The following is a 24,912-nucleotide window of genomic DNA, read 5'->3' as shown; positions in this document are numbered from 1 at the left end:
CGGCTGTATTTCCCCGATCACATTTGGGAGGTGGGGACTGTGTGACTCCCGCTCTTGGACGAGGACTCATGTTGGCCTTTGTTTTCACCGTCGGAATTTGTTGTACTCCTTCTTTTAAACTTCTGCAACTTCCCTTTTCCGATCAATTCCTCTATTTGTTCTTTGAGATCCCTACAGTCTTCAGTGTAATGGCCATGATCTTGTGGAATCGACAATACTTACTCCTGTCGACGGACGCTAGGGGCGAGTGTAGTGGCCGTGGCCATTTGAGGTAATGTTCATCTGAATCTGTGTCAGAATTTTGTCAACAGCATAACAAGTGGAGTGAATTTTACCGTCCGTGAACTTTTATCATCTTTCCTTCTGACTCCGTCATTATTTCGACGATCTAAACGATCTCGTTTTGTGTCTCTCTACGGTCGTCCTCCCTTTTCCCTTGTCCTCCGTTCTACCCTCGTCCCTGATAGCAGCCAATGCGTCCTCGGCGTTCATTGTATTCTGCGCTTTAAGGAGCATTTCAGCCAGTCTTCGGGGGTTCTTCGCGAGTGAACTGACCAGCTCCCTAGACTTCAATCCTGCCTTGAAAGTTGTCAACTGTACCATATCGTCAGCCTCGTCTACTCCAATGTCTCCCTGGTGAAGCGCTTCACATACACCTCAATGTTTCCTTTTCTCCTTGCTGATGGTGAGCAGGTGATCCAGTTCTCTTGGTCGTTGTCCTCCAATAAAATGTCGCAGAAAGCATTGCTCAGCTGCTCAAATGTGTCGATTGACGACCTGGCAATTTCGTGAACCATTCCCGGGCAGCTCCCTTGAGTGTTGTTGGGAATGAACACACAGTATTTCGTCTGGGGGCTGCTGAAGCCCCAGGGTCGTTTTGAAAGTATTCAGGTGCTGGGGGTCCTTCAGCCCATCAAAGGGCTCGAGCTGAGGTAGCCGGAACTTTGAGGGCACTGGACAGTCGAGGACTGCTGTTGAATGGCGAATCCGTCGCCCGAACCAGTCGATCCACGCTTCGATCTGTTTTTTCTTTGATGGCATTCCTTAGTTCGTCCATCTCCCTCCTCATTTCCCGAAGAATGTCCGAATTTTGCTCGACAGGAGTATTTGGCCCTCGATGGTCACTTCTTCTGCAACTTTCCCCTTCGCCTTCTTGATTTCCTCTCAAGCGATTTTCCTCTTGCTGAAGTCGTTGCTTCATTTCCTGGTTTTGCTTAGTCAGCTCTTCAACCGTGGCTGCAAGGGCCTAGACTTGTTGAGCTAGGGCTGCGGAATCTTGATTGGACTCCATCCTGAAATGAACAAGGGTAGGAAACTGCTATTTCAAGTTTGAACACGAAAAATGTCGTCCCCACAGACGGCGCCTAACTGATGAGTGTGAACTCGTCAGTACTTATTCGAAGGACGGAGACGATCTTCCAGCCCTTGGAGATGAACACCGGTGTGGTGCCTGCCACAATGCCTCCGATGCCAAAGTTAGTAAAAGAATGTTTGAACAATGCAATTGGAAAGAACTAAGAAAATGTCTCAGTGAGTTTTCTGTGTGTATGTATGTGTTCTTCAGCAATGTGGGAGGCTTATATACCCTCTCCTGGCTTCCAGCCGTTGGGTAGTTATGGAGGTTTTTAATGCTCCTTTTCGTAACGCCTGAGGCCCTTTAGTGTGCCATTATTACCTTTCAACGGACTGTACAGTTGTCTCTGGAACCGTTTTGCCTGCATTGAATGGTCCGGATATGTTCGTCAGTAAAGCGTATGATCGACTCACCTAGCCTGAGTATGGAATCGTCCGCGTTGATGGAATCGTCAGTGCGTCCATGAACTTCGTCAGTCCCGTCATAAAGTAAAACAAATACATACAATTGTATGTATTTAAAATAAAAAGTGTGAAATGGCAAACAAAAACCAGTTGTATTTTGGAGAGATAAAACTTAAAAAATGTTTAAAAACTCTTGATATAAAATTTATTGGAACTATGTATAATATTAATACCACACTAGAAAAATAAATGAATGTCTTCAGAAAATTTTAAGGCACTCAAATTATTGGTAGAATCATTTTGGAGGTTCATCTAAGGGTTATAATGAAGAATAAAACAATTATTCATTTACCAAGTCATTTACTGCCACAAATAGAACATTCAAATTAAAAAATAAGTATGTAGACTTATATAATCATATGTTGATGGTGATGTTTATGTTTTTCACATCTCATTGCCTATGAAGTGAGCCCACAGTTTGTTGAACTAGAGGAAATTTTCAAACGAGTATCATATCGAAAATTGGTATGATTTTAGCTAGGCTTCATGAGCAATTTTTTTGTACCACTTTTCATATCCAAAAAAAAAAATGTTTTCTACCTCTCACATCTTTTGGTTAGTGAGACTATTATGTCGGTTGATCTTGATCATGTAAAGATTGAACTCAATAGGTCATTATTTAACAAAGGTAAAAATGCGCTTTTGGTCCCGACATTTTGAGCTTATTTTTATTTTGGCCCCTAACTTGATTTCGCGCCTACTTTAGTCCCTAAAAACAGAAAATCACATTCATTTTGATCCCTGTTGTCAACCCAGTAATAGAAAATACATATGTAGCAAATAAAGTGTCCTGCTTGTTGACATAACATTGACATGACCCTTAAAATATTATTAAAAAATTTACTAAGGCATTTAAAAATGCCGCGTCAATATTTGAATTAAAAAAATTAAAACAAAAAAAATTTTGATTCCTCAACTTTAATTTTAATTAAAAAAATTACTTTTTCAGTTTTATTATCTAAAGTTCTCTCTCTCTCTCTCTCTCTCTCTCTCTCTCTCTCTCTCTCACACATCAAATCAAAATCTCTAAAGATCTCTCTCTCAAAAAAAAAATCTCTAAAGCTCCATGACTTGCTCTTAAAAAATCTCTTACAAAAATTAACTTCTTTAGACTGAGCCAATGCCTTGGCAAACGAAACTAGTTTCTCTGGATTTTCAAACCCATTAGCCCCCACAACCCCATCATCCTCAAAATCAAGCTCACCAATGTTTCTATTTCCTAGTGGAACCAATCTGATCTTTGAGAAAACCTCATCAATTCCAGGGTTAGCTAAGAACTTCATAGCCCTAACTCTGCAAGGAATGAGAGTTAGAGTTCTAGGTAAAGAGTTGAAATCTACGTGAACCTAAGCATGCTTTGCGTGGCCCTGAGGGAAATAGAAGTCCTTGGAGTTAACCGAAGGCATCTGATTGGCGGCTTCTGTTTTGGTTTTGGTTTCACTGTGCTGATGAGTTTGCTAGGTTTCAAGAACATGAAGTACATGTTCTTCCCCCCCCCCCCCCCCAAAAAGAAAATAAAATAAAATAAAGAAAATAAATTATTATTTTTTTAAATCATAAGTTTAGAATTTTGTTTATTGTTTTTTTGACGTGTTTTTTTAAAAAATTATAATGATGTGGCATTTTTTTAAATGCTACTAATTTTTTTTATATTATTTTATTAGCCACGTCAGCATTTAACGTGCCACCTATGCACTCTGTTTGTCACATATGCATTTTTCTTTATTGGGTTGACGGCATGGACTAAAATGAATATGATTTTCTGTTTCCAGGAACTGAGATAGGTGCAAAATCAAGTTAAGGACGCCTTTCACTATACAATTCTCCAATTTCAGCCCAAATTTGTGCATAATGCATAGCTTAATTCTAGAAGGGAGAGTAGTGCTTAAATATACTTAATACCCCCATTTTCTACCCAAAAAAAAAAAAAATCCCTTTAATTTGTTAACTACCATTGATTATGAGCTGGGTAAAGGCCTATTAATGGCCGATCCAACCTTTGCCAAAATTATATAATAAATGAGTAATGTTACAGTTACAAACTATTTTATAATATTTTTATAAATTGTTGATGTATCCAACTTCTTATTAATTTTTATTAGGCCCACCATAATATCGTTTTTTATTTACCAATAATCACTTATCAATGTGAGTTAAAAGAGGTTTAAAATTTGTGTTGTGTATCTAAGAGTTAGGCTCTTTTAGATATACACCATTGTCAATTTTTTAACACCTTTTCCCTCTTCCTGTGTGTGTGTGTTAAAAATATTTAGTATTCTCAAAAGAAAAAACAGTGAGTTAATCCCACATTGGAAAATGAATGTAAGTTAAAGAAGTTTAAAGTCTGTGCTGTGTATCTAAGAGTTAGGCCATTTTGGATATACATCACTATCAGTTTATTTAAGATATTCTCACATCTTCCTATGTGTGTATATTAAAAATACTTAGGGTATGTTTGATAACTGTTTTTTCATTTTATTTTTTGTTTTCAAAAACAATTTTTTATTTTTGAGACAAAAAAACTAGTTTGGCAACTCAAAATTGATAGAAAACAAAAACTGTTATCAAAACTCAATTTGTGAATGAAATTGAAAACCTGTAAAAGTCTGTTTTCAGTTTTTAATTTTCAAAAGTTAATGAAAACACGCATTTAATTTAATGAATCTGTCTCATTTAATGAGTTAGCAATTAGAGTTCAAATCCTAGGAACAACATATCTTAGCATTTCTATTTCTTTCTTCAAAAACCTATCTTTTTAATTTCAACAAACCAAACGTATTTTTTATTTCAAAAATACAAGAATTTTTTTTCTTTATATTCCCCAAAACAAGTTTTTAAAAATAGAAAACAAAAACTGTTACCAAACCTTGCCTTAGTATTCTAAAAAAAAAAAAATCACTTATTACATCAGTAGTTTATAAAAATTAATGTTACAATCACAAACTATTTTATAATATTTTTACAAATCGTTAATGTGACCAATTTTCTATTAGTTGTCATCTAGCTCATCACTAACGTCAATTTTGTCCTAACCAATAATCAATCACTACATCAACTATTTATAAAAATAGATAAATAAAACAAAATTGTATTTCTGAAATTACTCTAAATTTTTTAATTTTTTATTTGAGAAAAATATTAATTTCTTTTTTAATGCAATGAAATGCTACAGGAACCACGTGTACGCACATTTTTATATGTTGTCAAAATTACTACTTAGCCAATGTCTACAAAAAATCGGATTGTTTTTATCCTAGTGGGTACCGAGAAAGAACCNTACATACATGTTCCCCCCCCCCCCCCCCAAAAAGAAAATAAAATAAAATAAAGAAAATAAATTATTATTTTTTTAAATCATAAGTTTAGAATTTTGTTTATTGTTTTTTGACGTGTTTTTTTAAAAAAATTATAATGATGTGGCATTTTTTTAATGCTACTAATTTTTTTTATATTATTTTATTAGCCACGTCAGCATTTAACGTGCCACCTATGCACTCTGTTTGTCACATATGCATTTTTCTTTATTGGGTTGACGGCATGGACTAAAATGAATATGATTTTCTGTTTCCAGGAACTGAGATAGGTGCAAAATCAAGTTAAGGACGCCTTTCACTATACAATTCTCCAATTTCAGCCCAAATTTGTGCATAATGCATAGCTTAATTCTAGAAGGGAGAGTAGTGCTTAAATATACTTAATACCCCCATTTTCTACCCAAAAAAAAAAAAAAATCCCTTTAATTTGTTAACTACCATTGATTATGAGCTGGGTAAAGGCCTATTAATGGCCGATCCAACCTTTGCCAAAATTATATAATAAATGAGTAATGTTACAGTTACAAACTATTTTATAATATTTTTATAAATTGTTGATGTATCCAACTTCTTATTAATTTTTATTAGGCCCACCATAATATCGTTTTTTTATTTACCAATAATCACTTATCAATGTGAGTTAAAAGAGGTTTAAAATTTGTGTTGTGTATCTAAGAGTTAGGCTCTTTTAGATATACACCATTGTCAATTTTTTAACACCTTTTCCCCTCTTCCTGTGTGTGTGTGTTAAAAATATTTAGTATTCTCAAAAGAAAAAACAGTGAGTTAATCCCACATTGGAAAATGAATGTAAGTTAAAGAAGTTTAAAGTCTGTGCTGTGTATCTAAGAGTTAGGCCATTTTGGATATACATCACTATCAGTTTATTTAAGATATTCTCACATCTTCCTATGTGTGTATATTAAAAATACTTAGGGTATGTTTGATAACTGTTTTTTCATTTTATTTTTTGTTTTCAAAAACAATTTTTTATTTTTGAGACAAAAAAACTAGTTGGGCAACTCAAAATTGATAGAAAACAAAAACTGTTATCAAAACTCAATTTGTGAATGAAATTGAAAACCTGTAAAAGTCTGTTTTCAGTTTTTAATTTTCAAAAGTTAATGAAAACACGCATTTAATTTAATGAATCTGTCTCATTTAATGAGTTAGCAATTAGAGTTCAAATCCTAGGAACAACATATCTTAGCATTTTCTATTTCTTTCTTCAAAAACCTATCTTTTTAATTTCAACAAACCAAACGTATTTTTTATTTCAAAAATACAAGAATTTTTTTTCTTTATATTCCCAAAACAAGTTTTTAAAAATAGAAAACAAAAACTGTTACCAAACCTTGCCTTAGTATTCTAAAAAAAAAAAAATCACTTATTACATCAGTAGTTTATAAAAATTAATGTTACAATCACAAACTATTTTATAATATTTTTACAAATCGTTAATGTGACCAATTTTCTATTAGTTGTCATCTAGCTCATCACTAACGTCAATTTTGTCCTAACCAATAATCAATCACTACATCAACTATTTATAAAATAGATAAATAAAACAAAATTGTATTTCTGAAATTACTCTAAATTTTTTAATTTTTATTTGAGAAAAATATTAATTTCTTTTTTAATGCAATGAAATGCTACAGGAACCACGTGTACGCACATTTTTATATGTTGTCAAAATTACTACTTAGCCAATGTCTACAAAAAATCGGATTTGTTTTTTCCTAGTGGGTACCGAGAAAGAACCTTATCCTTTCAATGATTAAAAAAAAAAAAAAAACGTGAGTCATGTGCTGTACCCACCAAAAGATGATAACCGTTTCAGGTCCAAAAAAAAAAAGAAAAAAAAAAGAAAAAGAAAAGAAGAAGAAGAAGATAAGCACTATTATTTAGTTTCCCAATGGAGAGATCACTAAAAGTAAAAACAGTCCAAAAAAATAGTCAGCAAGACTTGGAAAGCCCCAAACACCTTATCCTTTCAATCTTAGCCAGCCGCGGCATCCCACCGCAACACCCTTTAACTACCTTTTAATTTTTTCCTCTTCACAGAGACACACGCACGGACAACACTCTCTATCGTCTCTCTCACACTTACATGTTTCCTTCTATGGCTTCTTTAATTCAGTTTCTTCTTCTTATTCTGTACCTTACCCACAAATCTCAAGCCCTGAGTTTTCACTTACCAAATGCTCTAGTCCTTCCCATCACCAAAGATGTTACAACCCTCCAATATGTGACCAGAATTCATCATGGCAGTCCTCTTGTTCCCATCAATCTTGTAGTCGATCTCGGCGGTCCATTTGTCTGGACTGATTGTGCCGCAACACACGTGTCATCGTCTAGCCGTCTGATCCCCAATCGCTCAATCAAGTGCTCAAGAGCCAAAGCCCATGATTTTGAGAGTAAGTCTGGCCTTTCTAGCACTCAAATGTGTGAACTTTTCCCAGAAAACAGGGTCACAAGAATGTTTACACGAGGAGATCTTGTGGAAGACATCGTAGCCGTTCAGTCCAAAGCTGCTGGCTCAATCACCGCCGTCAATGACTTCCTCTTCTCTTGTGGACCAACATTTTTATTACATGGTCTTGTTGGTGGCACCAAAGGAATGTTAGGCCTAGGAAGAACTCGTATTTCACTTCCATCACAGATTTCCACAGTGCTCAACACTGCCCAGAAATTCACAATCTGCCTGTCATCATCAAATGGCATCATAGCATTCGGCGAAGGGCCTAATGACTCAATTTTTGGCACCGAAATTTCAAGGTCGCTCATGTACACACCCCTTGTTACTAACCCAGGTGATGAATATTCATTACAAGATTACTTTATTGGCGTCAAATCCATCAAAATAAATGGCAAGCTATTATCCTTCGAAGCATCATTAGGAGTGAGCAAATTGAGCACAATTGTGCCTTACACCACCATTGAGAGCACAATATATGGTACGTTTATTAGAGCTTATGTTAAGGCTGCTAGTTCTATGAATATGACTAGGGTGGCTTCGGTAGCACCTTTTGGCCTTTGCTTTAACCCGAAGGGCCTTGATGGCACACATGAGGGGCCAAAAGTGCCAATTATTGAATTGGTGCTACAAAGTGATACTGTGAAGTGGAGGATATTTGGTAGAAATTCCATGGTTCAGGTAAGCAAGGAAGTTATGTGCTTGGGATTTTTGGATGGAGGTTTGAACCCGAAGGCTTCTATTGTATTAGGGGGATATCAATTGGAGGATATGTTGCTACAATTTGAAATGGGTACTTCCATGCTGGGATTCAGTCAATCGCTCTTGAAGAGGCAAACAACTTGTTCCAACTTCAAATTGGATTCCTGGGCTGGAGAGTAGCTAGAAAGCCATTTCAAATTGTTTTCTTGTATTCTTTGTCCTTGGTTTGGAGCATATGTTAGAGTTGTAAACAAATCTATCTGTGGATTATACTCGGTTAATACATGGTGCGTTTCTAATTTTGGAGTCCACTCCGATGATAAGCTATTTTTTATTAGATCAAGATATTAGTTAATTTTTTGTGAGATTTTACCAAATCAACGAATTAGAACCACTTTCTCAAAAAAAAAATTAAAAAAAAATAATAATTAGAACCAACAACATTATCTGGGGCGTAAGTCATCTCTCGACTGCATAATTTCACTCTACGTTTTTCTCTAGTGTATTATTTAAGGCAACATTAAAGTCTTGACAAAAAATAACCTTTAAAGATATATATATTCTTGTACAATTCTGATTATTAAAATTATTGCATGAATTTTAAATCTATAGTTCTTAAACTTTTTTTTAGTTAATTACTTGCTATTTAAAAATGTAAATATATAATTTAAAATTTAATCCATATTTTTTTCGTATCAAAAATGTATTCCACGTATGATAGGATGAGAAAAACATAAACATAACCATTCACATATGTATAAATAATTATGTCTAAATGCACTTGTCTATTTGAATATTATAATTATTATAGAAAATGTATTGGTAAATAAACTTTTTTGCTATTTAAAATTGTAAATATATAATTTAAAATTTAATCCATATTTTTTTTTTCGTATAAAAAATGTATTCCACATATAATAGGATGAGAAAAACATAAACATAACAATTCACATATGTATAAATAATTATGTCTAAATGCACTTGACTATTTGAATATTTTAATTATTATAGAAAATGTATTGGTAAATTAACTTTTTTTTATTTAAATTCTTCCTCGTAGTAACCTTGGATGAATCTAGAATTGTTCCAAGTGTAACTTAGCATTTTCAATTTTTTTAATGCCTTTGTTTCTTCTTCTAGTGTTTTATAATGCTTGGCTCCGAAAAAATCTTATATCATGTGTTTTTAAGCATCTCTTAAATCTTATCTTGCCAATACACTTGACTTTTAATTTTTTTTCAAAAATTTATTTTTGAAGCTTTTGAAAAAAAAGTAATTAACAACATTTTGTAACCCTATAATTGTTTTTACTTTACATGTGACTAATTTTTGCTTCAAGTATTCCCCAAAAAACATTAATCTTTATGTTAATTTGTGATTTTTTTTAAGAATACAATTAGTTCACATGTAAAAGAAGAATCAAAAGATAAACATCACCATACACATATGTTTATAAGTAATGTCATAATACGCTGATTGGTGTTTCTTGTTCAATTGATTCTTATTCTAATCTTAGACAAATATCTCAATTCGTTCTCCAATGAGGCGAGTGTCTATAAGAACTTCATTAGTTTTTCTATTGCTACTACATTCGGTAAGGTTTCCAATGATTTTTAAATTCAATACTTTTGAGCATGTCTTACTCTTATCTTGCCAATATGTTTTTTTCAACAATTGCTATTTTCAAACTTTTATTTTATAAATTTATATATATGTGGGGGGGGAAAAGGCTCAGTCTAACGTAGTGGGTCTAGAGCCCCATGTGAGGATTACTGTGTGTCCGAAGAGAAGGAGATGTAAGGGCAAGGCCCATCTGGAAGAGGGATCCCCAAAAAGAAAAATGATTACAATCCAAAGAGGTCGCCTTCTATCCGAAGAGATTTTATTCCTCTGACGCGAATAATACGGATCAATTGAACGTATAAAAGGTCAAAATGATCTTCCGAGGACTCCTCCTGATCAAGATAAGCTCTGATTATACTTGGAGATGATAAGAATGAAGAAATATCTAAAGGAAAAGCTGCTACCACCGTATTTAAGGCTCTGCAGCAACTTTTCTTGCCGCATTTATGTGGAGATGACCCCTGAACAGTGTAACCTCATCTACCGCCACTCACACAGAGCTAAAGGAGACGCTTGACGTGACATATACTCAAGTAGGCTCGCAGATGAGGTACAAGTGGACGATAGAGATGATGGGAAGAGAGGATATATAAAGGAAGGAGGCTCCTGAAAGAAAGGGGGAGGAGGAAAAAATAGCAATAGGGAAGAAAAGAAAACTTTACTGTAGCCCTAAAAACTGTAACCACTATATAATCAATAATATGCCTCTTCGGACACCAATTCATTCCATTTCTTATGTGTAACTTCATGTTGGTTTATACTTGTAGGTTGTGATTAACTATTGTCAATTCCATAGTCAATCTAGCTCTTTCAACCATTCTCTACAAATTCATTGTTTGGGGCTTGGGCCACAAATCCTAACCCTACAATTAGCGCCGTCTGTGGGAAGAGTTTGAGTGTAAGTGGAAGCAACAGCAGTTGGTAATGGCGGAACCAAGGCAACAACCGGCAGAATCTGGGGCGTCCCAGCATATAGATAATTTTCTCAATTTGAAGCGGAGACAAGATCGTGAAGGCAGTGTGCATACTACACACACTGAGCGAAGTCAACCTCGTGGACGAAGTCATGTGTCTCATGCAGAGAAGAATAACATGCAAATAGAAATTGAAAGGTTAAGAAGGGAGTTGCGCCATGCAAAAAGAAAACGTGCTGCCTCGCATTCTGATGAAGACTCGGATGACGAACAAGACATCACTTACGAACAGAGGTCTCGAATACCAATCAGTGAATCTTTTTCATATAAAGATGAACACCGTCGCAAGAAGCAACCTCAAAGACCATCACATGGAGGGGTGGGAAATGATGCCATGAGCAAGGCTTTGAATCAAATCTCTAGGTCACCTTTCATGCACAGGATTGAAGGAGCAAAGCTTCCTCGGTGCTTTAACCAGCCAACCTTCACTATTTACAACGGTAAAACGGACCCTGTAGAACATGTCCATTTTAACTAAAGGATGGCTGTCCACTCCAGAGATGAAGCTCTGATGTGCAAGGTATTCCCTTCTAGTCTTGGACTCGTGGCAATGAGGTGGTTCGACAACCTGAAAGCAGACTCGATCAATTCCTACCAAGAGCTCACTCAAGCTTTTGGTTCACGTTTCGTCACATGCCAAAGGGTGGCCAGGCCCTTGTCTTCTCTGCTATCCTTGAGCATGCATGAGGGTGAAACCCTGAAGGCGTATTCAGATAGATATTGGGAGATGTTTAATGGTATGGAGGGCAACTTTGATGCAATGGCCCTAGACACATTCAAGCTGGGCCTCCCTATCGATCATGGTTTAAGGACATCCTTGTCCGGCAAACCTGTCACTAACATGCGTCAACTTATGGACCGTATTGAAAAATATAAAAAAGGTTGAAGAAGATCAGCAGCAAGGGAAGGGTAAGGATAAGGTTATTCCCCAGGATAGGAAGGACTTCAGGTCGGACCGTTACAACAACAATAAGCCATAGAGAGATTTTGCTGGGCAGTCAGGGTCAACAAATGCTCAAGCAATTAATACAGTGTTCAAGGAGCCAGTTCATCAAGTTTTGGAAAAGATCAAGAATGAATCATTCTTTAGGTGGCTGAGTAAAATGGTAGGGAACCCTGAGAGACGCAATCACAATCTCTATTGTCAATACCACCAAGACCATAGGCATAATATTGAAGACTGCAGAAGTTTGTGGGATCATTTGGACCAGCTAGTCCGCGAAGGCAGGTTGAGGCATCTTTTGCACCACTCCAGTGGCCGAGGAGATCAAGTGAATTTTGAGTCCGAAAGGAGTGATTCTACGAAACCTCCATTAGGTATTATTAACGTCATTTTTGCAGCGCCAAGGAGAATAGGGTCCTGGCCGTCCAAAGTTATGTCAGTGGCTCGGCTACCAGCAGGGGATATTGGTCGAGATCCGAGGAGCGCTAGACCGGCTGTCCCGTCTGTTTTAGGCTTTTCAGACGAAGATAAAGCTGGAACCATTCAACCTTATGACGACGCTTTGGTAGTCACCATCAGAATCGGGGGATATGATGTGAAGAGGGTGATGGTAGACCAGGGTAGCGCGGTGGAGATTATGTATCCTGACCTCTATAAAGGGCTGAACCTCAAGCTTGATGACTTAACTCCATACTATTCTCCCCTGGTTAGCTTCGAGGGAAAGATTGTCAGCCCGAAGGGACAGATACGGCTGCCTATACAGACTGGCTCAGAAGTAGTGGAAGTGGACTTCATTGTTGTAGATGTTTATTCCCCTTATACGGCAATTATAGCCAGACCTTGGTTACACACGCTAGGGGTTGTTTCCTCCACTCTGCATCAAAAAGTTAAATATCCATCCGAAGGGCGCGTTTGTGAAATCCGTGGAGATCAATCCTCGGCTAGACAATGTTTGGTGGCTGCCATACAACACGAGCCTGAAACTGAATCCTTAATCAGGGCGGAGGGAGACTTATAGTAGTTAAGAAGTCGGTTGTCACCCGTCGAAGATCTTGATGAAGGCGCTAAATGCGAGGACTTAGTGAAAGTTTTAATTGGGGGCAATCCTGAAAGATACTTCCAAATCGGGTCTCAGATACCTCAACCAGAAAAAGAAGAGCTAATTGATTTCCTTAAAAGAAATATTGATGTATTCGCCTGGAGTACTTACGAAGCCCCAAGAGTAGATCTAGAGTTCATTTGTCATCATTTAAGGGTCAACCCACTGAGTGTACCCAAGAAGCAGCCTCCTCGGTGACCATCCAAAGAGCATGCGAATGCAGTCAAAGAAGAAGTGATGAAGCTCAAACAGGCTGGGGCTATTAAAGAAGTTATTTATCCCGAATGGTTGGCAAATACTGTGGTGGTAAAGAAGAAGAGTAGAAAGTAGTGAGTTTGTGTAGACTTCACGGACTTAAATAAGGCTTATCCTAAGGATCCTTTCCCTATACTAAAAATTGATCAATTAGTAGATGCTACTGTCGGCCATCCTCGGATGAGTTTCTTGGATGCTTTTCAAGGTTACCATCAAATACCGTTAGCCCTAGATGACCAAGAGAAAACCGCTTTTGTTACCCCCATTGGTAATTACCATTATAAAGTGATGTCATTCGGTCTGAAAAATGCAGGTTCTACTTATCAGCGAATGATGACAAAGATGTTTGAATAACAATTGGGCAAAAGCGTTGAGGTCTATATAGACGATATGGTGGTAAAAAGCAAAGTTATTTCTGAGCATGTGAAGGACCTTGATAACACTTTTGAAATCCTAAGAAGACACAGGTTGCGCTTGAACGCCTCGAAGTGCTCATTTGGTGTAGGGTCAGGCAAATTTTTGGGTTACATGGTAACATACAGGGGAATTGAGGTTAATCCTGATTAGATAAAGGCTATTTAGAATCTGCAGGCTCCTCGAAATCTGAAAGAAGTTCAGAAGTTAACAGGGACGACAGCTGCTTTGAACCGATTCATCTCTAGGTCCGCGGATAGGTGTAAACCTTTCTTCTCGCTGATCAACAAGTGAAAGGGATTTGAATGGACTGAAGAATGTGCCTCAGCTTTCCAACAACTGAAAGACTACTTGGCTCGGCCACCGATTATGTCTAGCCTTAAACCAGATGAGGTCTTGTTTGCCTATATCGCGGTGGTTCCCCATGCTGTAAGTCTAGTGTTAATAAGAGTGGATCAAGGTGTATAAAGACCGGTTTACTGTGTGAGTAAGTCTCTACATGAGGCTGAGATCAGATACTTGCCACTGGAGAAAGCTATTTTGGCAGTAGTACTTGGAACACGAAAATTGCCCCATTACTTCCAAGCACATACTGTCGTTGTGCTCACGCAACTCCCTCTTAAGACCGTACTTCGAAGTGCCGACTACACGGGAAGGATAGCCAAGTGGGGCACTATCTTAGGGGCTTTTGATATCAAGTATATGCCTCACACTTCAGTCAAAGGGCAGATCCTTGCGGATTTGGTGGCCGAGTTCACGGAACCCAGCTTAGAAGAAATAACGACAGAGAGGGACATGGATGGAAAATCGGTTGGCATGATTTCTCAACAAGGTCCTACCCGCTGGGAAGTATATATGGACGGCGCTGCAAATCGGAAAGGATCTGGAGTAGGGCTAGTCTTGATATCTCCAGAGAGAATCATCATTGAAAAGTCATTAAGGCTGGATTTCGGTGCAACTAATAACGAGGCAGAGTATGAAGCCCTATTGATGGGAATGTCTATGGTCCAAAGAATGGGAGGAAAGGCACTGGAGTTGTTCTCGGACTCAAGATTAGTTGTGGGCCAAGTACAGGGGGAGTTTGAAGCGAAGGATGAAAGGATGCAGGGATACTTGAATCGAGTCAAACGTCTGCAGTCGGAATTCGAATTTTTCAGCTTGCTACATGTTCCTAGAAGCAGTAACGCACATGCAGATTCTTTGGCCACACTCGCCACCTCTTCGGAGAAAAATTTACCGAGAGTTATCCTCGTCGAGGATTTCCATGAGCCCACCGGAACAGGAGGAGATGCAGTCCGAGCCCACCAGATCAGAGACAGTCTCTGCTAGATGGACCCTATAGTCAAATTCTTAAAAGATGACACTTTGCCGGAAGAACGGGGGGAGGCTGACAAAATTCGAAGGAAGGCGACCAGATTTTGGCTGTCCGAAGACCGGAAATTATACAAACGATCCTATTCAGGACCATACCTATTATGTATTCATCCTGAGACTGCTAAGTCGCTATTAGAAGAGTTGTATGAAGGAATTTATGGGAGTCACACTGGAGGTAGGTCTTTGGCTCACCGAGCCATTACTCAAGGGTATTGGTGGCCGAACATGCAAAAAGAAGCCCATGATTATGTAAAGAAGTGCGATCAATGTCAATGATTTACGCCGAACATACACCAACTGGGTGGAGTCCTCAACCCACTATCTAGTCCGTAGCCGTTTGCACAATGGGGCTTGGATATAGTGGGTCCATTCCCAAAGGCCGCAAGAAACAGGAAGTACCTTCTGGTCAGCACAGACTATTTCACCAAATGGGTTGAAGCTGAACCTCTGGCCAATATCCGAGACGTAGATGTGCAAAGATTTGTATGGAAGAATATCATCACTCGTTTCGGAGTTCCTCATACTCTCATCTCGGACAACGGTTTACAGTTCGACAGTAATGCGCTTCGGAGTTATTGTAGCGAACTGGGAATCACGAATAGTTACTCTACCCCTGCCTACCCTCAAGGGAATGGGTAAGCTGAAGCAGTTAACAAAGTCATAGTTAATGGATTGAAGAAGAGATTGGACGATGTGAAGGGCAAGTGGGTTGAAGAGTTGCCACACATGCTTTGGGCTTACAGAACTACGCCTCGCAAATCTACTGGAGAAACTCCTTTTTCAATGACTTATGGGGCTGAAGCTGTCATTCCTCTGGAGACGGGGTTCCCAACTCTAAAAACTAGTTCATTCAGTCCGACCAGCAATGATAAACTTCTGGAAAAAGGTTTGGATTTGGTCGAAGAAATAAGAGAAAATGCAATGGTTCGACTGGCACATTACCAGCAGAAACTCAGGCAAGGCTATGATGCCAACGTAAAGCTAAGGCCCCTAGAACCTGGTGATTTGGTACTCAGGAAAGTCATGGGCACTGCGAAAAATCCAACCTAGGGGAAGTTAGGACCAAACTGGGAAGGGCCATATTATATTACTTCAGGAGCTGGCATTGGGCCATATTTCCTGGAGGACTTAGATAGTCATGTAATACCACGCCCCTGGAATGTAAATAACCTCAAAAGATACTATTATTAATCGAATCATTTCTTTAGTCACTATGATAACTTGTCATTCTTAATTGTTCTCTAAGTGTTTAAACTTAAATCCAATCATGCCTGTAGTCCTCGGACCAGATGATTTGGGTTAGTTAACACTCCTTGGTATTTTTTCTAAGTGTTTAAACTTAAATCCAATCATGCCTGTAGTCCCCGAATCAGATGATTTGGGTTAGTTAACACTTCTTGGTAATTTTCCCTAAGTGTTTAAACTTAAATCCAATCATGCCTGTAGTCCTCGGACCAGATGATTTGGGTTAATTAACACTCGGTGGTGGTTTTCTATAAGTGTTTAAACTTAAATCCAATCATACCTGTAGCCCTCGGACCAGATGATTTGGGTTAGTTAACACTCGGTGGTGGTTTTCTATAAGTGTTTAAACTTAAATCCAATTATGTCTGTAGTCCTTGAACCAGATGATTTTTAGTTAGTTAACACTTCTGCGTTGCTATTAATACTAAAGGTTAACTTTGGAATGAATTTTGCTTGACATTCTTAACTGTGTTTAACATCAACTCTAACCTATGCTAACATTCTTGGTGTATGTGCGAACAGATCTATCAAACTTTTATAATACCTGTTTTATTTATTACTTAGTAGCAATTTTTATGTACTGTCCTTTTCAAAACCAATTTTAGTTATGTATATTATCAGCAAGATAGGGTGATTATGTTTATCTACACTACCATAATTATAAAGTACAGTTATTTGTAGGGGATAATTACAGTAAACCCACCTGAGGTTAGGCCCGTTTTCACTTTGCCTACCCGTGGTTCAAAACTTATCACTTTACCCACCTGAGGTCCCTTCCGTTATCACTTTACCCACCTGAAGTCCCTTCCGTTAGAGATCTGTTACCCACCTTTCCCTTTGCCGTTAAAAGAACACATTTTTAGAGAAAAACAAACATAACACGAATCAAAAAGTTAGGGTTTGAATTTTTTTGAAAGAGCTTGGAGGGTTTTTAGAGTTGAGTTCAAGAGTATGGTTCTGTGTAATGATCTCTGTTGTTATATATATATATATATATATATAAAGTAGAGACCTTATACAGGAGTGTATAAGGTTATGCCATGTAGTGCTCTAATTTTGTATTTAGCATTTTTTACCTATTTTCATTAAGTTCTTTTTATTGTTACCTAAAAGATCACATTAACTTATTTTTACTATTATCTCATTAATCTCTCATTAATTACCTGAGCTTATATTACACATTTCTCTTTTTTTCATCTCTTTTAGAATACCCCCCACTTTAGTATTAAAAACAAAAGCAAAAAAATAATAATGAGTACGGATAAATAGTAATAAATAACCAAATAAGGTCCTGGGGAGAGATAGAGAAACACAAAAATATTGTAGATTGATAGATGAATCACATTGTTTTACTATTACAAAAATAAAAGACCTGAGATTGACAAAGCATTTGTAAGAGAGAGAAAGAGAGGAATCTGTGGGGCTACCACCTTCATCATATTGGCCTCCTACCACCATTAAGTCACAGAAACCCCAACAGGTGATTTGTTTTTAATTAAGGGCTTAAATATAATTTTGGTTTGGTTAATTTGGTTGGATAGTTTTTATTTTGAGTATATAAGTAGAGGGAATATTGGTGCGCAATGTAAAGCCATATTCTACAATGGTTTTAAATCAGTTATAAGACACATGCATACGCACTTGTCCACACCATGTTTTAATGTTGCACTATTAATGAGTGGAAGACGGTAAGAGAGTTAGGCATACTTTTTTATATTTATTTTTGGTTTCATGATTTTTTTATTTCTAATTAAGGGATAATTACAGTAAACCCACCTGAGGTTAGGCCCGTTTTCACTTTGCCTACCCATGGTTCAAAACTTATCACTTTACCCACCTGAGGTCCCTTCCGTTATCACTTTACCCATCTGAAGTCCCTTCCGTTAGAGATCTGTTACCCACCTTTCCCTTTGCCGTTAAAAGAACACATTTTTAGAGAAAAACAAACATAACACGAATCAAAAAGTTAGGGTTTGAATTTTTTTGAAAGAGCTTGGAGGGTTTTTAGAGTTGAATTCAAGAGTATGGTTCTGTGTAATGATCTCTGTTGTGAAATAAATGGCCAAACCAAAATTTAAAAAAAAAAAAGGTATGAACACTCTTCACTCTTCACTCTTCAAACAACGACCCAACCCAGAACACATGGGTGGTTCATAATCGTTTTTCCCCTTCAACGACCCAACCCAGAACACTCTTCACTCATCAACATGATCTTCCCCTTCAACATGATCTTCAAACAACGACCCAACCCAAAACACCAACGGCCAAACAGCCAAACAACCAAACAGCAGCAACGACCCAACCCAGAACACATGATCAAAAAATTTTCAAACCCAGAATAGGGGCTTCTTAACGATATGATCGGGGCTTCTCGCACCCATCCCGTTGAGAGTTCTTGGACATCCAATGGCTGGAAAAGCCTTGGCGGCTTGTAGTAACTCCGACGCGGTGGTTCTCGGCTCTGTTAAGGTGGGTTTCTCATTAGGCTCAGTCTCTGATGCCGAGGTTACTCATGGATGAGGCTATCGTGACTCTAGGTCCACTGGTGTTATGGTGGGTAGCTCGACGATGGCGGAGATTGAGGCTTCGAGTCTGACAGTGGTGTCGTCGATCCTTGGTCGGTATCCATGGGTGGTTCATAATCGTTTTTCTCCTCTCTCAGACCTGGGTGATTGGGTTGTTGATGAGTTTGTGGAAGGGGAAGATCATGTTAAAGTACAAAAGAGCCACCACCGGTGTAATAATTGTTTTAATTTCAAACAATTTGATTTGTAGTTGTTTGGAATTTTATTTCTTACATTCATATACATTTTATTTTAATATCAAACCCTAACTTTTTGATTCGTGTTATGTTTGTTTTTCTCTAAAAATGTGTTCTTCTAACGGCAAAGGGAGAGGTGGGTAACAGATCTTTAACGGAAGGGACTTCAGGTGGGTAAAGTGATAACGGAAGGGACCTCAGGTGGGTAAAGTGATAAGTTTTGAACCACGGGTAGGCAAAGTGAAAACGGGCCTAACCTCAGGTGGGTTTACTGTAATTATCCCTCTAATTAATCTTACCTTGAAGCAACAACAAATGTGCAGTGAAGCAACATTGGCATTCTTCACATGCCTTTGGTATCTCGAAACAAAGGTATGCCTTGGACATCACAAACTTAGAGAACTATTTTGTTTAAATTATCTTATACCTTCGTAATAGTTATTATAACTTTATGTGGCTAAACATGAAGCAAAAATTGTGTGAAGTTGTGATTTACAACTATGTTTTTGTTGTCTTTAATACCATGTCAAATTTGTTTGTATTTCTGTTCAATCATTTCCTTGTATGTTTGTGGGATTTAATATAAGGGTTGAGTGTGAGAATTTGGTGAAGAATTGTGAAGATAGTGAAGTTTACGATTGGCTCACAACTGGCTTGTGAGTGGATGACCCGCAAAAGGCCACGTCAGAAGCACATGCTAGAAGCTGAAAGGACTTATGCTAGGCTAGTTTTCGTGAGCCACTTTGCGACTCAGCCAAGTTGTAAGTAACCTGCGAAACTCTCTAGCTGGAACTTTTTAAAGGGTGCATTTCTCGTTTTTTTACCAACACTATATAAGCCCACATTACCCATGAAATTGTAAGGAGACTTTAGAGAGAAAACCCTAGCAAAGCACTTGAGAGTTAGAGATTGTAAACCCACAATCATCTACACAATTTCTCTTAATTTTCCTCTTCTCCTACCTCTTCAATTACATATCCTTGAAAGGTTCTTAGCCCAAACATTTACCTTACCCAATCTGAGTATTGAGAGAAGTTTTGGTACGTATGGGAAGCATTGGAAGAAGCCATCGATTGCGGATGCAATTTGGAGCTAATTACAGGATCTGGATAACTAGTGAACACGTGGCTCAGTGAAGTCCGTTGGTAGCTGGAACTTGGAGAGTTCAAGTACATTAGGTAGATTAGGCTTGAAGGGTCTTTTTGATATCCTTGTACTCCAAATTTATTCACTAGTGGATTGGTTCGGCTTGGAGGGCCACGGAGAGGTTTTTTGCCGAATACTTTGATTTCCTCTTCGATAACACATCTCAATGTTATCTTGTGTTTGCATCTCTCTTCCCTTACTCTTTAAGCTTTACTCTTATTGTTTATAATATATGCTTATGCCTTAGAGAGTTGTTCTAGTTTCATTACGTTACACTTAATCTTATTCCGCACTTAGTTAAGTAGGGTAAAAGCAATCAAGTTGTAAGTTTTAATTTGGGGGTCTGAATAAGCAATAGTGTTTTCATACTATTTGAGCTTTTAATTGGTATTAGAGCAGGTACACTTGTCAAATTTTATTATCCTTATGTGATCCTAGACCCCATTTGAGATGGATAGATCTTAATCCCTCGACACTCCTCCCTTCTTTGACGGGAGTAATTACGCATTTTGGAAAGTACACATGCGTGCTTTTCTATGTGCCATTGATAAGACCATTTGTGACTCTATTGAGAATGGTTGGGTGAGACCAACAACACCCAAGGCTGAGTGGGACAAGGCCATTATTGCTTTGACAAATGCCAATAGCAAAGCTATTAATGCAATTTTTTGTGGGGTTTCAATTGATGAATTTCATAGGATTTCTCACGTCAAGACTGCCCTAGATGTGTGGAAAATTCTTGAGACCACCAATGAGGGAACTAAGAAGGTCAAGGACACCAAATTGCAAATGCTCACTACTCGTTTTGAGGAAGTGAAGATGAGTGAAGACTAGTCGTTAGACTCATTCTATGTTAGGCTTAACGAGATTGTCATTGCCAAGCTTAATCTCAGAGAAAAGATAGAGGACACCAAGGTAGTAAGGAATGTCTTAAGATCTTTGCCCGAAAGCTTCCAGGGCAAAGTCACTGCCATTGAGGAGAGTAAAGACTTGGATGAGATTAAGATTCAAGAGCTTGTTGGTTCTCTTCAAACTTATGAGCTCGACTTGCCTTCTCACAAATCTAGCAAATCTCTTGGTAAGCACACCGATGTTGAAGAAGATGAAGCTACGGATGATAAGGAAGAATATCTTGATGAAGGAGATAGGAAGCTTCAAATTGTTTATGATGCATTGCTTGAGGATTGTGGCAAGTTTGCCAAAGTAGCAAAGAGTGCGGTCAAGAAGAGAAAAGAATTGAAGAAGACCATAAATCCACTCTTGTGCAACTTATGGATGCCTAATGTGAAGTTGAGAATTTGAAAGAAGAGCTACTGAATGCTTATTCAAAGATCAAATTTCTCAAACTAGAGGTGATCCAAGCTAATGCAAAGGTAGAGCGCATCACAGTCAAGAAGCTTGAAAACATACTTTCATCTCAAAAGGCCTTTTTGGATAAAGCGGGATTGGGTTACACCAATGAAGGAAGTTCAAGTGATGAAATAAAAAGGGAGATGAAATTTATACTGGCAAAGGTTGTGAAGAAACCCAAGGTTGAGACTCCTATCGTTGAGAAGAAGGCCATTGTGGCAAATACTAAGGCAAAAGGGAAGTCATTGCCTAAGAATCAAAGGGGGTCTCAAGTGAAGCATTTTTGCTATCATTGTGGCATTCGTGGGCATATAAGACCAAATTGCTTTAAACTTCAAGCTCTCAAAAGAGCCGATCTTTAGCGTGCTCAAGGAAATGAAAGAGGAATCTCAAAAGGAAAGCAGGCTAAGGAAGACAATGGAGTTCAACTCATTGGAGATGTCATGGAAATGCTTAATAATATTTCATCGTGCCTGGTTAGCTTCACCCCGAGGTTTAAGAGTTATGTTGCACATACCTCACCTTTTAAGGACCTCGCCTAAAACACCCGTGCGGTGTGAGTGAAGAAGGGTACTCATGCATGATTCATCTACCATGTCCATGCATGAATATTTTCAATGTTTTAAGGACAGCTTCTTGCATGATATCATATGCATTCTTCTTGTTGTCATGCTTCTGCTCTAGCATGTTTCTTTTAATTGCTTTTTATTTAAGAGTTTTTTTGTTGTTGATCTTACTTTGTTGCTTTCGTTTTGTGTGAGTAAAAATACCAAAACTACCTAAAAAGTTAAAAATCCACAAAGTTTGATCGCTTGTGTTGTGTCATATCACATGTAGATTTTGGCCTAGTATCTTCGTACTAATGGCATAGTGTATTTACAAGTTTAGCTTGTTATATATGAACTTATATTGAATGTGAGTGAAATCTAGAAATCTATGTTTCGTTGTTGTAAATAGATCTACAAGCTTGTCATGAATGTCTAGCCAATAGTCTTGATTGATCATGATACATGCGTAAACTAGATCTTATATATCTCCTCACATTTAATTTTATGTTAAAAAGCTCTTCAAACATCAATCTCTAAAAAGAGAAAGAGCTGAAAAAGCCTTGCTTTGAAAAATAGTTAGACTAGGAAAAGGTGGAGCAAAAATGTATTCAAAATGTATAATGCCAAAGCCAAAAGCTTATTCTTCAAAGAAATATTAAAAATTTCATGGCATTCTTATAAAAAAATAATAAAAAATTCATGGCATCGATGCTCAAAATTTGAGTTGTATTGATCAAATAGTATGAAAAATGGAAGCCAAATGAAAAGCTTTTGATCAAGTAAACACTTGGTAAGGAGTCATATACATTCATTTCTATTAGTGAGATAGGTCTCTTGACTTTGTGTAATATGTGTATGACTTGATTAAATTGCTTATTGAAGTTTCATACTAGACTATGGACTAATTCATACTTGATTCTCACTCACAACACACATGTCTAATGTTCAATGAATATCTATTTCATTTGTGTGATTGTACATGTTTAAATGTGATGTGTGTATGCTCAATTATGTGTTGATCAAACCCAAAAAGATTTTTGAGTGTTTTATTTATTTATTTTTTGGAAGTGATTTTTGTCACTCTTGTTTTGAAATTTTTTCTCAAAATGTCAAAATTTTTATGCAGAAAAACTTGCTATTTGGTAGTTTCATGACTCACTTCGCAAGTGGATGCACTCCCATCAAAGTCATGAAAAGTTTTAAGGGAATTTCAATTTCTTCACAAATTCAGGCAGAGAGTCTCGCGACTCATTTGCGAGTGCTTCATGACTTAGACCTGACCCACAAAACTTTGCTCTATGCATTTGCACATTTTGCGAGTAAACTCGGAGTCACTGACTTGAGAAATGCGTGAAAAGATAGTTTTTAAAGGGCTCAAAATGTCAGTTTTTCAAATTACTTGTCTTTTTGCTTCTCACAACTCCCTCTCCCTAAATCACCAAACTTCTTCAAAACTCAACCAATCTTGCTTGGATTTTGTTTCTTGGACTACTCTAAGGTAATTTCTGACTTGTTTCATCTTTCAAATCCTTAGATTATGTCTTAGATTCCTTAAAACCTAGGGTTGGGTTTGTTTTCTATGGAGGTTGGGAAAAACTTAATTTTTGCAAAATTTCTTCAATTTTGTTGATTGGGCTTAGTCGCATTTGTGTTGTTGATGATAATGTTGGCCCCATGTGGCATTTTGAACTTGTATTAAGGCATATTTTCACTTGTTTATGCATTTTTCATCATATAGGGTTAGTTTTGCATTTTAGGTGTTTTATAAAATGCCCCTTATAAAAAAAAAAAAAAAAAAAAAAAAAAAAAAAAAACAGGCTATGAAGAGTGAAGATCCTAAGCCTATTGTTAGAAATCCTAAGTCTAGGAAGTCACACATGGCTCTCCTGGCTTGGTCGGACAGTGTATACCGTCATGCCATGTGCCCGAGGCGATTAGATAGTCGTCTTTCATCCCTTTATTTGATTTGGGAAGGTAGGAGAACAATCTAACGATGTCAGATTGGGATTTAAGGTAGTATCCTGCCCCTTTTTGGCTATGGCACTCATACATATGTACCAGGTCATGCCAGGTCAACCCTAATCCTAATTGTAGGTTCAAGGCATCGATAGCTCCTAGGATCCTAAAGGTATTGGGCGCGCACTGCTCAGGAGAGAGTCTATGGCTGCGAAGGTAGTTCAGGGTGATGGAACCCATTGGGAGGGTCATTTCCCCTTTAATAAAGGCTATCATTGGGATTATGACCTCTCCCTCTCTTCAGTCCGTTAGTATCCACTCCGGAGAGCAATATCTCAGATTCACCCCCCGCGGTATGCCATAAGTTCGCTTAAATTCCTCTACCAACGCCGGACTATCGACGAGGTGTTGGAATCTACCCATTTTTAGAGAATAATTGAAGCAGTGACCAGGAAATGGGGGTTTCGAAGGTTGAAAATACTAGCCGAGAAGAAAATAAGGGGCCAAAGGATGCCGAAACTTACACAGATGGGAGTGGAGAACGATCTCTAAACTCAAAATGGACTCTTGGTAGATTATGGAAAGAAAGAAGACAGAAAATCGAAGAAGCTTGAAGGATTTTGAATGAATGAGTTCGCTGGGTACTCTGAGGATGCGTAAAGTAAAGAAAAATAACCTCCTCTGAAGGCTTATATACGGGGACAGGTGAAAGGATGTGATTCATCCCGTCCAAATCCCGAAGAAGAGCCCTGTTCGTTGGATCAACAATCCACCGTTGGATGCAAAAGACAAAACGCCACCTGGAGTAATTAATACAACGCTTTGGGAATACGGAACTGACAGCGGCAATAATGAAGTGCTTGTATCTATGCCCGCGCACGTGTAAACTTGGATATTTATGAGCTCTTTTCAAA

The 24,912-nt window shown here is 37.8% G+C and overlaps 1 protein-coding gene across 1 annotated transcript; it reads left to right on the top strand.

Annotated features, from left to right (window-relative positions):
* The first annotated feature begins 7,054 nt into the window (after positions 1-7,054).
* Positions 7,055-8,609, top strand: LOC112023199 (probable aspartic proteinase GIP2). Its single transcript, XM_065777577.1, has one exon. It carries the CDS (start codon positions 7,243-7,245, stop codon positions 8,488-8,490), a length of 1,248 nt encoding a protein of 415 aa, XP_065633649.1. The 5' UTR covers positions 7,055-7,242; the 3' UTR covers positions 8,491-8,609.
* The last annotated feature ends 16,303 nt before the right edge of the window (positions 8,610-24,912 follow it).

Source organism: Quercus suber, unplaced genomic scaffold, assembly GCF_002906115.3.
Source record: "Quercus suber isolate HL8 unplaced genomic scaffold, Cork oak 2.0 scaffold_159, whole genome shotgun sequence".
NCBI classification, from domain to species: domain Eukaryota; kingdom Viridiplantae; phylum Streptophyta; class Magnoliopsida; order Fagales; family Fagaceae; genus Quercus; species Quercus suber.
Note: the sequence above shows the minus strand (reverse complement) of the source record. Positions and strands in the feature narration are given on the sequence as shown.

Excerpts from the sequence above, each read along its gene's own strand:
- LOC112023199 (XM_065777577.1), top strand. The coding sequence starts at position 7,243 with ATGTTTCCTTCTATGGCTTCTTTAATTCAGTTTCTTCTTCTTATTCTG.